This window comes from Thalassophryne amazonica, chromosome 6 (genome assembly GCF_902500255.1).
Source record: "Thalassophryne amazonica chromosome 6, fThaAma1.1, whole genome shotgun sequence".
NCBI classification, from domain to species: domain Eukaryota; kingdom Metazoa; phylum Chordata; class Actinopteri; order Batrachoidiformes; family Batrachoididae; genus Thalassophryne; species Thalassophryne amazonica.
Window position 1 is genome coordinate 76,275,206 of NC_047108.1, and position 21,175 is coordinate 76,296,380.

Here is a 21,175-nt window from a genome sequence, read left to right on the forward strand (position 1 = left end):
GATTAGCCATCAGGGTCATTGGGGATAGACCCTCATCCCACTGCTGCTCCTGTCATCCAAATTTGCAGCCTCAATGGACAATTTTCTTAGCCGTGGGCCCTTTTAATGCTCACAACAACACGTAGATCAACCGAATTAATTCTGCTATTACAGCAGTCGAGTGGAGATCTAGGTCATGCAGTCATTGCTCTGTTTTTTTTTTCCCGATGACCACCCAAAGTAATGTGAACATCCTCCTGCACAGTCTGACCTTGACATGCCCAGGTGTTTGTCCACAGAGGACCCGTGACATCACATGTGTTGGCACATGTGTGTGTTTGTGCATGTGTAGGTATGAGTGTGCTGTTGGTCTGAATCATATAGGTTTTATGGTGTGAGGAAAAAAAAACACAGAAGAGATGCTCTATACTTAGGGCTTGCCTGCGGCTGTGTGCGCGTGAAGCAGAAGAAGAGACAGAGAGCACAGGAGTGGACGTGGGAGGGTGAGCCAGGGGAGGATGACAGAGAAGGGAGTGGGCTGTGAGGGAGGGGTGGTGGATGCAGTGATGGGAGACTATGACGCACGCTGATCGTCCCTGCTCTCTGCTGATTGGCTGCGGTGGCTGGCAGTCGTAGACACTGGGATACAGGCACAGCCAGGAGAGCAGATTATGAAGCGCAGCTCGACCAGCGGCATTCTCCTCTCATTGTCTCAATGGCTGCGTGCACGTTCCTGCTCTGTTCCCTTGGGTTGCTGTCCGCTCTCAGCCGGCATGGACTCTCCATGACTGAGGAAGAGTGGCGGCCAGGGCTCATCTATGATGAAGTTCCTGAAATCCTGGACAGGAGGTAAAGCCATGCTCTGTGTGGATGTGGACACAGGAGGGCTGTATGGGGAGGAAGAGGATGGTGGGGTGGGGGCGATGGGGAGGATGCATGCAGGGATGTTCGGATGCTGATGTGTCCTCCTGCAGCGTCTGTCTGTATGTCTGCCTGCTTCACCTTGGGTGCATCACAAAATCATGAGTGTCAGAAACGTCGGAGTGTCAGATCTGAGCTGCAAGGCTTTGTTTGTCTCAGTCTAGGAGACTGCATCAGACACTGCTCATCGATCATGGATGGGGCTGTTGTCTCACTACAGTAATGTTGGTCTGGCAGGCGGGAGCTAAATAAGGCTGGGTCAGTCGGCCTGCAGGAGAGGCACAGACAAAGAGGGAAGGTAAATAAGAGTAGGAGGACAGGGAGTAGAGGAGATGATGCATCTGGGATGGTCTGCTGGGGTCTGTTTACTGATGCAGAGAAGGAGAGAGAGAGAGAGTGAAGAAGGGAATTCTACCCCGATATAACTGCAGTTCTTCAGGGCAAATATGGACAGAATATTCAGGGCTGAAAAAACGATTACAGCAGTGTCACAGGGACTGGATTGATCCGCCAGCCTGGACCTGTGCTTGCACCAGTTCCTGCCTGTAGAAACAGCTTGGCAAATACTGTGTCAAAGCCATGTAAAGCTCTTGAAACTCTGCCATCAATGTGGGTTAACGCAATCCTTTACACTGCAAATGCTGCAAAGCCATAATATGCTGTTGCCTTGTTTCACACATCTTCAGGAAAATATTCGATTGGGATTTTTAGAGGTTGAAAGCTTAATGCCACCACACTTTCACTTCTTGCATAACAGTCCCCACTCTCCAAGTATGTATATCTGCAGCACAGATAAGTTGGATGTATTATTCAAGATACTATAAAGTCTCCTGTGAGTGCTTTCATTCTGTTCACATTAGTGTTTGGAGAATCTCGTCTAATACTGGTCTTAACTTTTGACTATGGCCACGCTGATGCAAGGCGTTAATAATAATTTCTTCTGGGGCTTTGCACCCAAGATCAGACTTTGCAAATATAAACGCAACACTTTTGGTTTTGCTCCCATTTTGTATGAGATGAACTCAAAGATCTAAAACTTTTTCCACATACACAATATCACCATTTCCCTCAAATATTGTTCACAAACCAGTCTAAATCTGTGATAGTGAGCACTTCTCCTTTGCTGAGATAATCCATCCCACCTCACAGGTGTGCCATATCAAGATGCTGATTAGAAACCATGATTAGTGCACAGGTGTGCCTTAGACTGTCCACAATAAAAGGCCACTCTGAAAGGTGTAGTTTTGTTTTATTGGGGGGGGAATACCAGTCAGTATCTGGTGTGACCACCATTTGCCTCATGCAGTGCAACACATCTCCTTCGCATAGAGTTGATCAGGTTGTCAATTGTGGCCTGTGGAATGTTGGTCCACTCCTCTTCAATGGCTGTGCGAAGTTGCTGGATATTGGCAGGAACTGGTACACACTGTCGTATACGCCGGTCCAGAGCATCCCAAACATGCTCAATGGGTGACATGTCCGGTGAGTATGCCGGCCATGCAAGAACTGGAACATTTTCAGCTTCCAAGAATTGTGTACAGATCCTTGCAACATGGGGCCGTGCATTATCCTGCTGCAACATGAGGTGATGTTCTTGGATGTATGGCACAACAATGGGCCTCAGGATCTCGTCACGGTATCTCTGTGCATTCAAAATGCCATCAATAAAATGCACCTGTGTTCTTCGTCCATAACAGATGCCTGCCCATACCATAACCCCACCGCCACCATGGGCCACTCGATCCACAACATTGACATCAGAAAACCGCTCACCCACACGACGCCACACACGCTGTCTGCCATCTGCCCTGAACAGTGTGAACCGGGATTCATCCGTGAAGAGAACACCTCTCCAACGTGCCAAACGCCAGCGAATGTGAGCATTTGCCCACTCAAGTCGGTTACAACGACGAACTGGAGACAGGTCGAGACCCCGATGAGAGCGACGAGCATGCAGATGAGCTTCCCTGAGACGGTTTCTGACAGTTTGTGCAGAAAGTCTTTGGTTATGCAAACCGACTGTTCCAGCAGCTGTCTGAGTGGCTGGTCTCAGACGATCTTGGAGGTGAACATGCTGGATGTGGAGGTCCTGGGCTGATGTGGTTACACGTGGTCTGCGGTTGTGAGGCTGGTTGGATGTACTGCCAAATTCTCTGAAACGCCTTTGGAGATGGCTTATGGTAGAGAAATGAACATTCAATACATGAGCAACAGCTCTGGTTGACATTCCTGCTGTCAGCATGCCAATTGCACGCTCCCTCAAATCTTGTGACATCTGTGGCATTGTACTGTGTGATAAAACTGCACCTTTCAGAGTGGCCTTTTATTGTGGACAGTCTAAGGCACACCTGTGCACTAATCATGGTGTCTAATCAGCATCTTGGTATGGCACACCTGTGAGGTGGGATGGATTATCTCAGCAAAGGAGAAGTGCTCACTATCACAGATTTAGACTGGTTTGTGAACAATATTTGAGGGAAATGGTGATATTGTGTATGTGGAAAAAGTTTTAGATCTTTGAGTTCATCTCATCCAAAATGGGAGCAAAACCAAAAGTGTTGCGTTTATATTTTTGTTGAGTATAACTCTCCAGTTCCCGTCTTCAGTCACAGCTTACTTCTCAGTTCTGACGCTCTCAGGTGATGTTATACAAGAAAAGTATTTCAGTCTTCATTTCAAAGGCCTTCAAGAATGATTACAATTCATGAGATGTGCAAGGTATCTTGTGATGAAAGCCTTTGCAATAGCATTTTATGTCAATGTAGTGTCTGTTGTTCAATGATGCAGAAAAATGAGAGAGAGAGAGAGAGAGAGAGAGAGAGAGAGGGTCAGATGGATGGACGGACAGAACTTTCTGTAATAAATAATGTATGTGACGTGGAATAAGATTATACTAATGACTGAAAATAACAACCTGAAGTTATAGAGATAGATCCATCCATCCATCCATCCATCCATCCATCCATCCATCCATCCATCCATCCATCCATCCATCCATCCATCCATCCATCCATCCATCCATCCATCCATCCATCCATCCATCCATCCATCCAGTTATGGCTGTTTTTACCCCATAACTCCATAACAGTCAGTGATAGATAGTCCAAACTATACCTTTTTCGAATGTTTATGATCAGGAAAATAATGTGGTTTAGTTTTTAATATGATTGGACCATCTTTTAATTTTGAGACCTGTGTAATTCTTCATTTGACCCCTACTTGCTTCCCTATTGAAAATTCAAGTGGCCAAACGATTTTTTTCAGAAGAGGAATGTCTAATGAATATTTGTGCCGAAATTTGATGCTTGTATCACCATTTGCAGGATTCCGCTTAAATATTCTCTTATCTGCTGCACTATCAGTTGCATTTGTTTTTGAAACATATATTTCATAAGAATACAAGAAAAACATTTTGTAACAGTCTGGAAAGGCTATTCACTCACTGGTCCAAAGAACATAGGCAAATATCTTTAATGTTGTGTTTATTGTTTCCGCTGTACTGAAAACATACTGAACAGTGATATTTGTGTACTGTTACACTCTGACCTTTTGACATATAAGTCACACTGGAGTGTAAATTGCAGGAACTTCCAAACCAGTACCCCCAATTTATAGTCTGGAAAATACAGTACTCGTGATCCTAATCCAGCACCTCCAACTACCAGTGAAATAATCACAATTTACCAAGAGTTTGTGGGAGTGGTGGCCAAGTGGTTAGTGCACTTGGTTTCTGTGTGGAAGGTTCCTTGTTGAAACCCCACCCCTGCCACTTTTCTCCATGTAATGTGGAGTTGTGTCACAAAGGGCACCTGGCATAAAACTTGTGCCAATTCAACATGCAAATCCACCTTGAATCTGCTGTGGCAACCCCGAGTGAAAACCAGGGAACAGCCAAAGGGACTTACTTTTACCAAGTGCAGAGGTTAACATAAAATGCTAATAAATGACTTTGTCACACTTTCAAACTGATCAGCAGAGCAGACTGGGCATCAGAGGAAACAAGATAAGATTACAGCTGTTGTCTTTAAAGGGAGCCTGTAGGGGTAAAGAAACCACAAAAAAACAGATAAGTCACAGAACGAAAAGGACATAAATGTGTCAACATGCAGCTTAATCTCAAGAGAGAAATGAGACTATTCATTATGATATGCAAAGCTTCTGATACATGCTTTTTTGATGAAGAAGAAGAAGCATGTCCTGTATTGGCCCTGAGGCCCATTGGTGCTTATCTTCAGATTGCATAGTGTGAAGCGAATGAAAGTCTATGATTCCCCCTGGGCAGGACATCTTCCGTAGCCAAGGCTGATACCTATTTACAGCTGCGTTGATTTAGACAATGCAGATAAAGCGTCTTGTCCAAGGACACAGACTGGTAGCACTGGGAGGTGATGGTCTAGTGGTTAAGGTGTTGGGCTTGAGTCCAGAAGATCATGGGTTCAAATCCCCGCCTGACTGGAAAATTACTAAGGCCCTTGGGGAAGGCCTTTAATCCCCTATTGCTCCCGGTGTGTAGTGAGCACCTTGTATGGCAGTACCCTGACATCGGGGTGAATGTGAGGCATAATTGTAAAGCACTTTGAGCATCTGATGCAGATGGAAAAGCGCTATATAAATGCAGTCCATAACTGGGAATTCACATAAGAGATAAAATTGTCAACAAAATACAACTAAAATAATTAAAAGCCATAAAACATAACTAAAAATACCAATTGTACAATAAAAAGCAATAAGATGAAATCAAATAAATGAATGAAGTCAACATCTTAATAGGTGTCAAAGGCCGAGGAGAAGAGATGTAGAAGCAGACACAGAGATGAGGCCTGTGTAATTTGCTGAGGCAGGTTTTTCCATAATTTTGAAGCCGCAGCTGCGAATGTGTGGTGGTCACCTATGAGTTTCTGCTTAGCTTTAGGCACACTTAGGAGCAGCTGATCAGCTGACCTGAAAGAGTGGGTGGGTTTATAAGGGTGTAGGAGCTCAGAGAGGTAGGGTGTGGCAAGAGCATTCAGAGATTTAATAGCAAACTAAAGAATTTCAAAATTAATTCTAAAATGTATGGGCAGCCAGTGGAGTGAGGCTAAAATGGGGGAAATGTGGTCGTATGATGGAGGACGCATGAACCCCCACTTACCGTGCATTACAGTAATCCAACTGAGTAGTAAACAAGGCATTGATTACTGTCTCAAAGTAAATAATCAGACTATTCATTATGATATGCAAAGCTTCTGATACATGCTTTTAGAAGAAGAAGAAGCATGTCCTGAATCTTCCGAAGGGTTTCCACCTGGCTGTCGCCCAGTTTCTGGCAAAATTTGATGCAGTAGTGCTGCTCCAGTTGTTCCGTCATTTTCCTTGCAATGAAAATCCGGATTGTCCACTGTGAGAGACATAATCTAAGAAAAAAAAAAAGAAAAAAAAAATCCAGAAATCACAATATATGATTTTTTTTAATAATTTATTTGTATGTTACTGCTGCAAATAAGTATTTGAACACCTGGGAAAATCAGTGTTAATATTTGGTACAGTAGCCTTTGTTTGGAATTACAGAGGTCAAACATTTCCTGTATTTTTCACCAGGTTTGCACACACTGCAGCAGGGACTTTGGTCCACTCCTCCATACAGATCTTCTCTAGATCTTTCAGGTTTGGAGTTTCAGCTCCCTCCAAAGATCTTCTATTGAGTTCAGGTCTGGAGACTGACCAGGCCACTCCAGGACCTTGAAATGCTTCTTACAGAGCCCCTCCTTAGTTGCCCTGGCTGTGTGTTTGGGGTCATTGTTATGCTGGAAGAGCCAGCCATGACCCATCTTCAATGCTCTTACTGAGGTGTTTGCCAAAATCTCGCAATACATCCATCCTCCCTTCAATATGGCACAGTCTTCCTGTCCCCTTTGCACCACCAGAGTATGATGTTTCCACCCCCATGCTTCACAGTTGGGATGGTTTTCTAGGGATTGTTCTCATCCTCTAAACGTGGTAAGTGGAGTTGATTCCAAAAAGCTCTATTCTGGTCTCATCTGACCACATGACCTTCTCCCATGCCTCCTCTGGATCATCCGGATGGTCACTGGTGAACTTCAAACAGGCCTGGACATGTGCTGGCTTGAGCAGGGGGCCCTTGCTGCCTGCAGGATTTTAAACCATGACAGCATCATGTGTTACTAATGTAATCTTTGTGACTGTGGTCCCAGCTCTCTTCAGGTCACTGACCAGGTCCTCCTGTGTAGTTCTGAGCTTTCTCAGAATCGTCCTTACGCCATAGAGTGAGATCTTGCATGGAATCCCAGACCAAGGGAGATTGACAGTCATCTTGTGTTTCTTCCACTTTCTAATAAATAATCATAACAGTTGTTGTCTTCTACCAAGCTGCTTGCCTGTTGTCCTGTAGTCCATCCCAGTCTTGTGCAGGTCTACAGTTTTGTCCCTGGTGTCCTTAGACAGTTCTTTGGTCTTGGCTATGGTGGACAGGTTGGAGTGTGATTGATTGAGTGTGTGAACAGGTGTCTTTTATACAGCTAACAAGTTCAAACAGGTGCAGTTAATACAGGTAAAGAGTGCAGAATAAGAGGGCTTCTTAAAGAAAAATTAACAGGTCTGTGAGAGCCAGAATTCTTGCTGGTTGGTAGGGGTTCAAATACTTATTTGCAGCAGTAACATACAAATAAATTATTAAAAAAAAAAAAATCATACATTGTCATTTCCGGATTTGTTTTTTTAGATTATGTCTCTCACAGTGGACATGCACCTAAGATGAAAATTTCAGACCCCTCCATGATTTCTATGTGGGAGAACTTGCAAAATTGCAGGGTGTTCAAATACTTATTTTCCGCACTGTACACATATGCACACACATACCTATACACATATACATACATATATGTACGTACATACAAAAAGAGATAGAAGCATCTTATTTACAATATGTGAAGTAGAGTTTAGATGTGATAAGGTGACATTAGTGCAGGGATTTGTAAAAGAGTTGTTATTGCACATGATTTGTGGACATATTAATATAGCACGTGATTTGTGGACATATTATTGCACGTGGTTATTTCACAGTGTTATTGTACAGTCTGACAGCAGCAGGGAGGAACGACCTGTGATATCGTTCCTTCTTGCACTCAGCCTCAGCCTGTCACTGAACGAGCTGCACAGCTCCACTACAGTCCGGTGCAGAGGGTGAGAGATGTTGTCCATGATGGATTTGAACTTGGCGAACACCCTCCTCTCAGCCACCTCCTCCAGAGAGTCCAGAGGACAGCCCAGGACAGAGCTGGGCTTCCTGACGAGCTTGTTCAGTTTCTTTCGCTCCCACTCTGTGCTGCCCGGGACCCAACAGACGACAGCATAGAGGAGAGCAGAGGCTACAACAGAGTCATAGAAGGTCTTAAGCAGAGGCCTGCTCACTCCAAAGGATCTCAGACTCTGGCCTTTTTTGTACAGGGCGTCGGTGTTGTGAGTCCAGTCCAGTTTGCTGTTGAGGTGAATACCCAGGTATTTGAAACTGTCCACAGTCTCTATGTCCTCCCCCTGGATGTTCACCGGTGGGTGAGGTGGTGGTTTCTTCCTGAAGTCGATCATGATCTCCTTCGTCTTACTGGTGTTGAGTCACAAGTGGTTGTGCTCAGACCAGTCCATGAAGTCTATGATGACCGACCGGTACTCCAGCTCGTTCCCCTCAGACACGCGACCCACAATGGCGGAGTCATCAGAGAACTTCTGGAGGTGGCAGCTGTCCGTGTTGTAGGTGAAGTCCGAGGTGTAGACGGTGAAGAGGAAAGGTGAGAGGATGGTGAGAGGATGGTGCCCTGGGGGGCCCTGATGCTGCACTTTACCACCTCAGACTGACAGCCGCGCAGCCACATGTACTGCGGGCAGTCAGTGAGATAGTCGATGTTCCAGGTGGCGAGATGTCCATCCACACCTGCATCCTCCACCTTCTCCCACAGCAGCGCCGGTCTGATGGTGTTGAAAGCACTGGAGAAACCAAAGAACATGACTCTCACAGCACTCCCGCCGGTCTCCAGGTGGGTGAGCACTCGCTGCAGCAGGTAGATGACAACGTCATCTACCCCGATGTAGGCGAACTGCAATGGGTCCAGGATGTCGCTCACCACGGTGCGGAGGTGAGACAGGACAAGCCGTTCCATGGTCTTCATGAGGTGGGAGGTCAGGGCAACTGGTCTGTAGTGGGTGGTGGTGTAATGGTTTGCACGTTGGACTGGGACGCCAGTGATCCGGGTTCGCTTCCCGATTGGATTTCCAGCCACACTCCCAACTGGCACTCTTAACAACAGTGCTGGGGAGGAGTGAGAGACACGTGCCGTGGGCCTTTTTGGAAACAAGCTTTGCGCTTTTGTTGGCGACCCACATAAAATATGATTCTCTTCTTCTCCTCTTCAATACTGTGTACATAATTTTCCTGGTGGAAGTCTCTGAAGTAGTCATATAACCCCACAGTGGCAAAGCCCCGGGGGTTGATAAGATCTGTCCAGAAATGCTGAAGGCTCTGGGTGTGAAAGGACTGTCTTGGATGAGACGTCTCTTCAGTGTTGCATAGAGGTCTGGGACAGTGCCTAAGGAGTGGCAAACTGGGTTGGTGGTCCCCATATTTATAAAAGGGGACCAGAGAGTGTGTGTCAACTACAGGGGAATTACACTTCTCAGCCTCCCTGGTAAAGTCTACTCCAGGGTGCTGGAAAGGAAGGTTCACTCAATAGTTCAACCTCAGATTGAAGAGGAACAATGCAGGTTCCATCCTTGCCATGGAACAACCAATATTCACTCTACACTCTCACAAGGATCCTGGAGGGGGCTTGGGAGTATGCCCACCCAGTCTACATGTGTTTTGTGGATTTGGAGAAGGCATATGATCGGGTACCCCAGAAGATACTTTTGGAGGTGCTGCGGGAGTATGGAGTGAGGGGGTCCCGTTCTCAGGCCCATCCAATCTCTACTCACAAAGCGAGAGCTGTGTTCTGGTGCTCAGCAGTAAGTCAGACTTGTTTCCAGTTGGGGTTTTACACCTTGTCACTAATCCTGTTTGTGATATTTATGGACAAGATATCAAGGCTTAGTCAGGGGTAGGAGGGTCTTCAGTTTGGTGGGCTCAGGGTCTCATCACTGCTTTTTGCAGATGATGTGGTCCTGTTGGCTTCATCGGCCTGTGACCTCCAACACACACTGGATCAGTTTGCAGCCGAGTGTGAAGCAGCTGGGATGAGGATCAGCACCTCTAAATCTGAGGCCATGGTTCTCAGCAGCAAACCGATGGATTGCCTACTCTGGGTAGGGAATGTGGTCTTGCCCCAAGTGAAGGAGTTCAAGTACCTCAGGGTCTTGTTCACAAGTGAGGGGACAATGGAGTGTGAGATGGGCGCAGCAGGGGCAGTATTGCATTCGCTCTACTATACTGTTGTGACAAAAAGGGAGCTGAGGTGATCTACCAGTCAATCTGCATTCCTACTCTTACTCATGGTCATATAGGGTGAGAAGCTCGGGCATTTGTGAGGAGCTTGGAGTAGAGCCACTGCTCCTTCACATTGAAAGAAGCCAGCTGAAGTGGTTTTGAAGTCCCTTGGGAGGTGTTCTCGGCACATCCAGCTGGGAGGAGATCCCAGAATGACCAGGTACGAGGTGGAGAGATTATAGCTCCACACGGGCCTGGGGACACCTTGGGTTGCCCCAGTCAGAGGTGTTTAATGTGGGAAAGGAAAGTTTGGGGTCCCCTGCTGGAGCTGTTGCCCCCGTGACCTGATCCTGGATAAGCAGTTGAAGATATATATATATATATATATATATATATATATATATATATATATATATATATATATATATATATATATGTATATATATATATATATATATATATATGTGTGTGTGTGTGTGTGTGTGTGTGTACTGTATATAATGTAATGTAAGAATAATCCCTGTAGATATATGACAATGTGACAGTTTGGTCACATTGTTAATGGTTAATTTCAGATGCATTGTAAGAATGAAGATGTCGACAGAACTCAAAATTTCAAGCCAGTTCACTGCAATGTTTGAGGCCAATTAAAATTCCTCTGTTTTGGAAGTTTTACCAAGAAATATGTATTTTTTTCCTCATAACTTTACATTTCAACTTTACTTTTGTCCATTAGACAAATTTGAAAGTTAAACAAAGAATTCTTCCTTTTGGTGCTCCTGTTTTGTGCAACATCACCCCAGTAGATCTTGCACATTTTATCGATCGGGGCCGATCTCAAGCAGGGACCTTCTTATTGGGAGACAGAAGGGGAGCATTATATAAAAATATTTAACCATTTTTTTATGAACAGAATTGTTAGTGTTTAACATTTAGCATGTACAAATAAATGCCAGGACATTTCAAACACGGATACAAAAAAGATTTAAAAGAATACGTTTGATTTTAATGTCGATATAGATTTTAAAATAAATATAAATAAATAATGTAGTAGTTTCTTCAGTAAATCATTACCATAAATAAATGTGTCCAAATACTTTTCATGTACTTAAAAATGGATATAAGAATACATTTTTTTAAGTGTGCTGAAAGCATTTCCAAATGACTCTTATTTGAATAAATTCCGATGCTTTTTACATTGACCCTGAGACTAAAGCAGTATCAGAAAGTAATTTCATCATCAACTCCTTTGTAAAATATCAGCTGTTGGGAATTTTATGTTGGTATGATACAATGAAATATGAGAATCAGAACACATCACTCCAGACCCAAACACTGTGCTTAGTGACAACGGTTGTCAGATGAAAATCCAACAAAGTCAGTAAATAATACAACTTAAAAAATTTAAATTGATTGAAAGCTATCTCAGACTGAGCTTATGAACATCCACAACCACACATCGACAGCAATTATCCTCAGCCTTCATGGAGGCTGTGGAAAGGGAGTGCAGAGGCCCCGCCATCCGCAGAGAGAATCATGACTTGTTTACAAGTGCCACACCTTCACTACTGAACAACCCAAAACTAAGGCACAGATGAGAAGTCAGTTATCCAGCACTTAAATCAAAGTGACCAAAGGAAAGAGCTGGTGTAAAACTAATGTGGATACTGCAAGCATATTATATCATATCATGAAAATATAGTATTCATTAACTCAACACATAAGTAAGTAAAATCCCAAAACATTTAGATTATGATACAAACACCAGTTAATGAACCTCCGCCCACCAAAAAAGCCTAATAGGCCCCAGATTGTTTTCTTCTTTGGCACATTCTGGCTTCCACATGCTGACCCCGATCTCAAAAGGTACATTTGTCATTGAGAGGCTCCTCTTGTCTGTACTTGGATGCTGTGTTTGCACAGTGTATAATTAAAAAATGTAGCACCCAACCCCCCTGCAAAAAAAAGATGTTATAGATTTCTTTAAATGGCTAATATAGTGTTTTGAAAATATAACAAAAAAAATAAAAAAAAATAAAAACAGAAATAAAAACCTCTTAATTCCCCAAGGTTTTCGGACAAAGTGCATTAATGACTTTGTAATTAGAATTTAGATTTCTTTTTTCCTGGTCATTTTTGATACCACCGTCGTTTTATGAACAGAGTAGTATTTTATATCAAAAAATGGCAGCCATTTTAATCAATGGTGGCCATCTTAAATTTGTAGCTGGCTTTTTTCCTTTTCTTTTTTTTTTTTTTTTTAACTGTATATTTATTTATTTATGCATACAAAAGAAAACCAAGGGCCATGTATGGGCTATAAAGCAGCAGCTGTCACAATTCACAAGCAATATCCACAACTACAAAAAAATAAGACACTGCACAAACAATTCAACAGTAACAAAAAGTGAGAGAGAACAAAAACAAACAAATAAACAAGTGAGAGCTCCGCACTCGTAGAAAGCAAACCTCCACCAACACTAGTTTCCAATTCCACAAATTGTTACCTTGGAAAAAAATTTCAACGTCAAAGTCCTGTTAGAAGTGGCTTTTTATAACATCTGTAAATCTGCAATATGGCTCAGATGTGGATTAAACTAACTATTCATTGAGAGTGCCAGTTTGCATCTCACTGTCACAAATGAGATTGATTGAGGCAGTTTTTATTGAAATGTACATCAAATGGGCCTTTCAATATTAAATTCAAATATCCACAAAATCCACAATCCAGATCAGATCTGGATCAAACTTTGTCAGGTGATAGTGAGTGCCAATCTGCAGCTCACTTTCAAATATGAGAGTGATTGGGGCATGTTTCATTAAGATATAATGTAAAATATACATTAAATGAGGTTTTCAATGTTAAATTCAAATATCCACACTATCCACAATCCAGATCAGATCCGGTGGAACAGTTTATGTTTCCCCCTGGTTAACTTCCCCCAGGGTGTAAGATTTCCTAGGATATCTTACCCCCCACCCTGGATATCTTACCAGGGTGGGGGGCGGTAAGATAATCATTGCATTTTTCACCTTTAACTCCCTGTGCAGCACACAGTTTACATTACAGACTCTTCCAGCTTCACATATAGCAGCCCTAGTAAGGTACCTTTCAGTACACAAAAGGATCAAGCTCAAGGTCACAGGAAGGTCAAACACTAAATTCAACTAAACAACTTTCCTGGTCGCAATTTTTGAAATTTTGCCTACAAATTTGCCATGAACACAGTCATAGGCCTTGCCCATTACCTGGGACAAGTGATTGACCTTGACCTTCAGGGTTTTGCTTGAGGTCAAATGTCACCTAAATTAAGTCAAACTTCAGATTACAGTAAAACATGTTGTGTAATACACCAAATTAATAATATTTTATTGTTACATCAGTACTAATATATATGATTACAAATAGATACAACTTTAATTATAAGTAAAATGTTCAGGACAGAAAACTATTGCTATCATACTGGGTGTTGAAACAGTAACATAAATGTGTTGTTTGCTTATGATCATAGTCAGTATAATAAGAAGTAAACTGAGTTTTGCAGGGTAGAGAAGAATGTGTTCCAGGGACATTGTTCTTTTGAATACATTTGATCTTCACTTATTGTGGGCTCACTTGCCATATAGTTCAACACCAGTTGGGACTCTAAAGTTTTACTCATTCTTCATGCTACTAAAACTTGAAACCACTTTGCTGCAATTTTTAGTGGATAAAAATGATTTGAACACATCCTTATTCATTCTTTCCCCTGCCGAGCTGCTCGTCCATTGAAAAATCACAGTTTCAAATAATCAAATTTGTCAATTTCATGCTACATTTATATTATTGTGTTGATTCCTATCTGCCACTCTTTAAATTTATGAGCTAGTTTGCACAAAAGAGATTTTAGAAAGGTGGCAGACATTATAGGCCCCTCGTTTTCATGATGTTTCTTAAACATATGTTTCTTTACATACTATTGTATCTGTTTGTGTGTGCGTACACTATATTTATTTATTAACTTGTTTAAATATATGTCCTAATGTTTTAACTGTATGTTTTAGTGTACAGCACATTGGGTCAGCTTTGGTTGTAGTAAAGTGCTTGATAAATAAAGATGGTATGGCACTGGGTGTTCCATACATATACTCTGGATATTTCATGCAAAACTAAATTGGAGTATTTTCCATCCAAATCAGGTCCATACATTTGTAGAGTATACAACCCCAATTACAATGAAGTTGGATGATTTGCAAATCGTCTTTAACTTATATTCAATTGAATACACCACAAAGACAAGATATTTAATGTTAAAACTGATAAACTTTATTGTTTTGTGCAAATATTTACTCATTTTGAAATGGATGCCTGCAACACATTTCAAAAAAGCTGGGACAGCTGTTGTGTGGGCCGCTGAAGAGGAGGTACTGCTGGCCCACCACCACCAGAGGGCGTCCTGCCTGGAGTGCGGGCTCCAGGCACCAGAGGGCGCTGCCGCCTCACAGGAGCAGCCAGGGTGACAGCTGTCACCCATCACCTGAGACAGCTGACAGCAATCATCAGAGGGGTATATCAGCAGGACGGCATCTCCACCTCATTGCCGAGATATCGTCTCTACCGAGGAGGTAACGTATCCAGCCGACTATATCAACCTTGAATACTTTTTGCCTTTATACAGAGAGAGAGAAGAGCAGCAGGAGACAGTGTTGGATAAGTACTCACACTCCTGCACTTCAGTGTTTACTTGACGAGAGGGGGAGGTGGTGTTACCACCGTCCGTGTTGCTGGGTGCAGCGCACCCACCTCTGACTGTTTTTGTTCCTCGCCAGCAGTACCAGATCCGACAAGCGGAGGCAGTGGTCACCTGGGAGTTCAGGACTTGGCGGCTCCAGTATTCCCGGGGTTCGGTGGCGGTGGAAATCGAGTGGTTCCGGTTCGACTTGGACAGACGTCTCCTACCTTCGAGCCTGCCCACACGACACCATTGGAATTCGGCTTGTTCCCGAAATTGTAATCTGTTGTGTTTGTTGTGCGAGTTTCACAACAGTAAAGCTTTGTTATTTGACTTACTCCATTGTCCGTTCATTTGCGCCCCCTGTTGTGGGTCCATGTTCCTACACTTTCACAACAGGATATCTCGGCCAGCGTCATGGATCCCGAGGGGCGTCAACCGGCTGTTGAACGGCCAATGGAAGAACAGGGCGCACAGGTGTCCGCAGGAGGGGTGATCGGTGAGTTGCAGCGGATCCTCACCGCTTTCACGACTCGGTTGGATTTGATGACCGAGCAGAACGTCCTCCTGAACCGCAGGGTGGAGGCTCTCGCCGCGCAGGTGGAAGCGCGCCCTCCGGGCGCCGCTGCGGGCGCCGCTGCGGCTCTCTCTCCCGTCGACCCTGTGCGTAACAGTGACGTTCCACTGGTCGTTCAACGACCCCTCCCACCTTCCCCTGAAGCATACATAAGCCCCCCAGAGCCGTACGGAGGCTGTGTGGAGACGTGCGCGGATTTCCTTATGCAGTGTTCGCTCGTCTTCGCACAGCGTCCCGTCATGTACGCGACCGACGCTAGCAAAGTAGCTTATGTGATAAATCTGCTTCGTGGTGAGGCACGCGCTTGGGCTACAGCGCTCTGGGAGCAAAATTCATGGCTCCTTCAGACATATGATGGGTTTGTGAGGGAGTTCAGAACAGTGTTCGATCACCCAAATAGAGGAGAGACCGCTTCAGCCGTGCTGCTGTCAATGAGACAGGGGCGCCGGAGCGCAGCTGCCTATGCAGTCGACTTCCGCATCGCGGCTGCGAGGTCCGGCTGGAATAGCACTGCCCTCCGCGCCACCTTTGTAAACGGACTGTCGTTGGTCCTCAAGGAGCACCTGGTGGCTAAGGACGAACCGCGGGATTTAGATGGGCTCATCGATCTTGTCATACGATTAGACAATCGGTTAGAAGAGCGCCGTCGGGAACGAGACGAAGGGCGTGGCCGGGCATGCGTCATCCCTCTCCCTTCCGGTTCCGACCGCGTTCCGCCCTCCCCACGCTCCACGGCCCCTGCGCTCCGTGCGGTTACAGCCCCCCCTGCTGACGAAGCTATGGACACGAGTAGGGCAACATTTAGGGCACCGATTACACAAAGGAGGCTGGCCCACGGGGCGTGTTTTGTTTGTGGCTCGATTGAGCATCAATTAAGAGACTGCCCCGAGCGGTTAAACAGCAACGCCCGCCCCTAGAAACTGGGCTAGGGGTGGGCCGAGACATTCACGTGGGACACACCCACATCGCCACACGACTCCCAGTTACCATCCTGTATGAGGATTTAACCCTGAAGGCCCCAGCACTGGTGGACACGGGCTCAGAAGGGAATTTGCTAGACAGCAAATGGGCCAGGGAGATAGGGTTCCCTCTGGTGGCGCTTACCTCGCCTGTGCAGGTACGGGCACTAGATGGCTCCCTACTCCCTCCAATCACTCACAAGACACCACCAGTAACTCTGGTGGTGTCTTGGGAATCACCGGGAGGAGATCGAGTTTTTCGTGACTCCGGCCACCTCCCGTGTGATTTTAGGGTTCCCTTGGATGTTGAAACACAATCCCCGGATCGATTGGCCGTCCGGGGTAGTGGTTCAGTGGAGCGAGACCTGCCATCGGGTATGTTTAGGTTCCTCGGTTCCTCCCGGTTCCCAGGCCAAGGAGGAGGTCAGAGCCCCGCCCAATCTAGGGACGGTTCCGGTGCAGTACCATGACCTTGCGGAGGTGTTTAGCAAGGATCTGGCGCTCACCCTTCCCCCGCACCGCCTGTATGATTGTGCCATTGATTTGGTTCCAGGTGTTGAGTTCCCGTCCAGTAGGCTGTACAACCTCTCACGACCTGAACGCGAATCAATGGAGACCTACATCCGGGACTCTTTGGCTGCCGGGTTGATCCGGAATTCCACCTCCCCGATGGGTGCGGGTTTCTTTTTTGTGGGGAAAAAGGATGGCGGATTACGTCCATGCATCGATTACAGGGGGCTGAACGAAATCACGGTTCGTAACCGATACCCCTTACCCTTGTTGGATTCGGTGTTCACGCCCCTGCATGGAGCTAAGATATTCACCAAGCTTGATCTTAGGAATGCGTATCACCTGGTTCGGATCCGGAAGGGAGACGAGTGGAAGACGGCATTTAACACCCCGTTAGGTCATTTTGAGTACCTGGTCATGCCGTTCGGTCTTACAAACGCTCCCGCGATGTTCCAAGCATTGGTTAATGATGTCTTGCGGGACTTCCTGCACCGATTCGTCTTCGTATATCTTGACGACATACTCATCTTTTCTCCGGATCCTGAGACCCATGTTCGACATGTACGTCAGGTCCTGCAGCGGTTATTGGAGAACCGGCTGTTTCTTAAGGGCGAGAAGTGTGAGTTTCACCGCACCTCTTTGTCCTTCCTGGGGTTCATCATCTCCCCCAACTCTGTCGCTCCTGATCCGGCCAAGGTTGCGGCAGTGAGAGACTGGCCCCAACCCACAAGCCGTAGGAAGCTGCAACAGTTCCTCGGCTTTGCTAATTGCTACAGGAGGTTCATTAAGGGCTACAGTCAGGTAGTTAGCCCCCTGACAGCCCTGACCTCACCAAAAGTCCCCTTCACGTGGTCGGATCGTTGCGATGCTGCGTTCAAGGAGTTGAAACGGCGCTTCTCGTCTGCACCCATTCTGGTGCAGCCCGATCCTAGTCACCAGTTAGTGGTTGAAGTGGATGCCTCGGACTCAGGGATAGGAGCTGTGCTGTCCCAGAGCGGGAAGACCGATAAGGTCCTTCATCCGTGTGCCTATTTTTCCCGCAGGTTGACCCCGGCCGAACGGAACTACGACGTCGGCAATCGAGAGCTCCTTGCGGTGAAAGAGGCTCTTGAAGAGTGGAGACATCTGTTGGAGGGAACGTATGTGCCATTCACGGTTTTCACTGACCACCGGAACCTGGAGTATATCAGGACCGCCAAGCGGCTGAATCCCAGGCAAGCCCGCTGGTCACTGTTCTTCGGCCGTTTTGACTTCCGCATCACCTACCAGCCCGGGACCAAGAACCAGAGATCGGATGCCTTGTCCCGGGTACACGAAGACGAAGTCAAAACGGAGTTGTCGGATCCACCGGAACCCATCATCCCGGAGTCCACTATCGTGGCCACCCTCACCTGGGACGTAGAGAGAACCGTCCGGGAGGCCCTGGCACGAAGCTCGGACCCCGGGACTGGACCGAAGAACAGACTTTACGTCCCACCAGAAGCTAGGGCTGCAGTCCTGGACTTCTGTCACGGCTCTAAGCTCTCCTGTCATCCAGGGGTGCGAAGAACCGTGGCAGTTGTCTGGCAGCGCTTCTGGTGGGCGTCCCTGGAGGCCGACGTCCGGGATTATATCCAGGCCTGTACCACCTGCGCCAGGGGCAAGGCCGACCATCGCAAGGCTCCGGGACTGCTACAGCCGCTGCCCGTGCCTCATCGCCCCTGGTCCCACATCGGCCTGGATTTTGTCACGGGCCTCCCACCGTCCCAGGGAAACACCGTCATCCTCACGATAGTGGACCGATTCTCCAAGGCGGCCCACTTCGTGGCCCTCCCGAAGCTCCCAACAGCCCAGGAGACGGCGGACCTCCTGGTCCACCACGTCGTCCGGCTGCATGGGATTCCATCAGACATCGTCTCCGATCACGGTCCCCAGTTCTCCTCGCATGTCTGGAGGAGCTTCTGCCGGGAACTGGGGGCCACGGTCAGTCTCTCATCCGGATACCACCCCCAAACCAACGGGCAAGCAGAGCGGGCCAATCAAGAGATGGAGCAGACCCTGCGCTGCGTGACAGCCGCGCACCCGGCGGCCTGGAGTACCCATCTGGCCTGGATCGAGTACGCCCACAACAGCCAAGTGTCGTCAGCCACCGGCCTCTCCCCCTTTGAGGTGTGTTTGGGGTATCAGCCCCCGTTGTTTCCGGTGGTTGAGGGAGAGGTCGGTGTGCCCTCGGTCCAGGCCCACCTACGGATGTGCCGTCGGGTGTGGCGTGCCGCCCGCTTTGCTTTGCTGAAGGCCCGGATGAGGACAAAGGCCCATGCAGACCGTCGGCGAACCCCGGCCCCTACGTATCGTCCCGGGCAGGAAGTGTGGTTGTCCACCAAGGACATCCCACTACAAGTGGCCTCCCCGAAATTGCAAGATAGATACATAGGTCCTTTCAAGATCCTCAAGGTCATCAATCCCGCCGCAGTGAGGCTTCAGCTTCCGGCCTCACTGCAGATCCATCCAGTGTTCCACGTGTCGAAGATCAAGCCCCATCACACCTCGCCCCTATGTACACCCGGTCCGGCACCACCTCCTGCTCGGATCATCGATGGCGAGCCGGCTTGGACTGTGCGCCGGCTTTTGGATGTCCGACGGATGGGCCGGGGCTTTCAATATCTGGTGGACTGGGAGGGGTACGGTCCCGAAGAACGCTCCTGGGTGAAGAGGAGCTTCATCCTGGACCCGGCCCTCCTGGCCGACTTCTACCGCCGGCACCCGGACAAGCCCGGTCGAGCGCCAGGAGGCGCCCATTGAGGGGGGGGTCCTGTTGTGTGGGCCGCTGAAGAGGAGGTACTGCTGGCCCACCACCACCAGAGGGCGCCCTGCCTGGAGTGCGGGCTCCAGGCACCAGAGGGCGCTGCCGCCTCACAGGAGCAGCCAGGGTGACAGCTGTCACCCATCACCTGAGACAGCTGACAGCAATCATCAGAGGGGTATATCAGCAGGACGGCATCTCCACCTCATTGCCGAGATATCGTCTCTACTGAGGAGGTAACGTATCCAGCCGACTATATCAACCTTGAATACTTTTTGCCTTTATACAGAGAGAGAGAAGAGCAGCAGGAGACAGTGTTGGATAAGTACTCACACTCCTGCACTTCAGTGTTTACTTGACGAGAGGGGGAGGTGGTGTTACCACCGTCCGTGTTGCTGGGTGCAGCGCACCCACCTCTGACTGTTTTTGTTCCTCGCCAGCAATACCAGATCCGACAAGCGGAGGCAGTGGTCACCTGGGAGTTCGGGACTTGGCGGCTCCAGTATTCCCGGGGTTCGGTGGCGGTGGAAATCGAGTGGTTCTGGTTTGACTTGGACAGACGTCTCCTACCTTCGAGCCTGCCCACACGACACCATTGGAATTCGGCTTGTTCCCGAAATTATAATCTGTTGTGTTTGTTGTGCGAGTTTCACAACAGTAAAGCTTTGTTATTTGACTTACTCCATTGTCCGTTCATTTGCGCCCCCTGTTGTGGGTCCATGTTCCTACACTTTCACAACAACAGCGGTATGTTTACCACTGTGTTACATCATCTTTCCTTCTAACAACACTCAATAAGCGTTTGGGAACTGAGGACACTAATTGTTGAAGGTTTGTAAGTGGAATTCTTATACCATTCTTGTTTGTTGTATGACTTCAGTTGTTCAACAGTCCGGGGTCTCTGTTGTCGTATTTTGCGATTCATAATGTGCCACACATTTTCAATAGGCGACAGGTCTGGACTGCAGGCAGGCCAGTCTGGTACCCGCACTCTTTTACTACGAAGCCACGCTGTTGTAACACGTGCAGAATGTGGCTTGACATTGTCTTGCTGAAATAATCAGGGACGTCCCTGAAAAAGACGGTGCTTGGATGGCAGCATGTGTTCCTCCAAAACCTGGATGTACCTTTCAGCATTGATGGTGCCATCAAAGATGTGTAAGTTGCCCATGCCATAGGCACTAACACACCCCCATACCATCACACATGCTTGCTTTTGAACATAGTGCTGGTAACAATCTGGATGGTCTCTTTCCTCTTTTGTCTGGAGGATATGATGTCCATGATTTCCAAAAACAATTTGAAATGTGGACTCATCAGACCACA

At 47.0% G+C, this 21,175-nt stretch overlaps 1 protein-coding gene across 1 annotated transcript in view; it reads left to right on the forward strand.

Annotated features, from left to right (window-relative positions):
* The first annotated feature begins 514 nt into the window (after positions 1-514).
* Positions 515-21,175, forward strand: part of atp6ap1lb (ATPase H+ transporting accessory protein 1 like b) — a 61,073-nt gene continuing 40,412 nt past the window's right edge. The window contains exon 1 of the mRNA XM_034172541.1: positions 515-828. Coding sequence (XP_034028432.1) covers positions 695-828 — 134 coding nt within the window. The 5' untranslated portion in view covers positions 515-694. The remainder of the gene's footprint in view (positions 829-21,175) is intronic.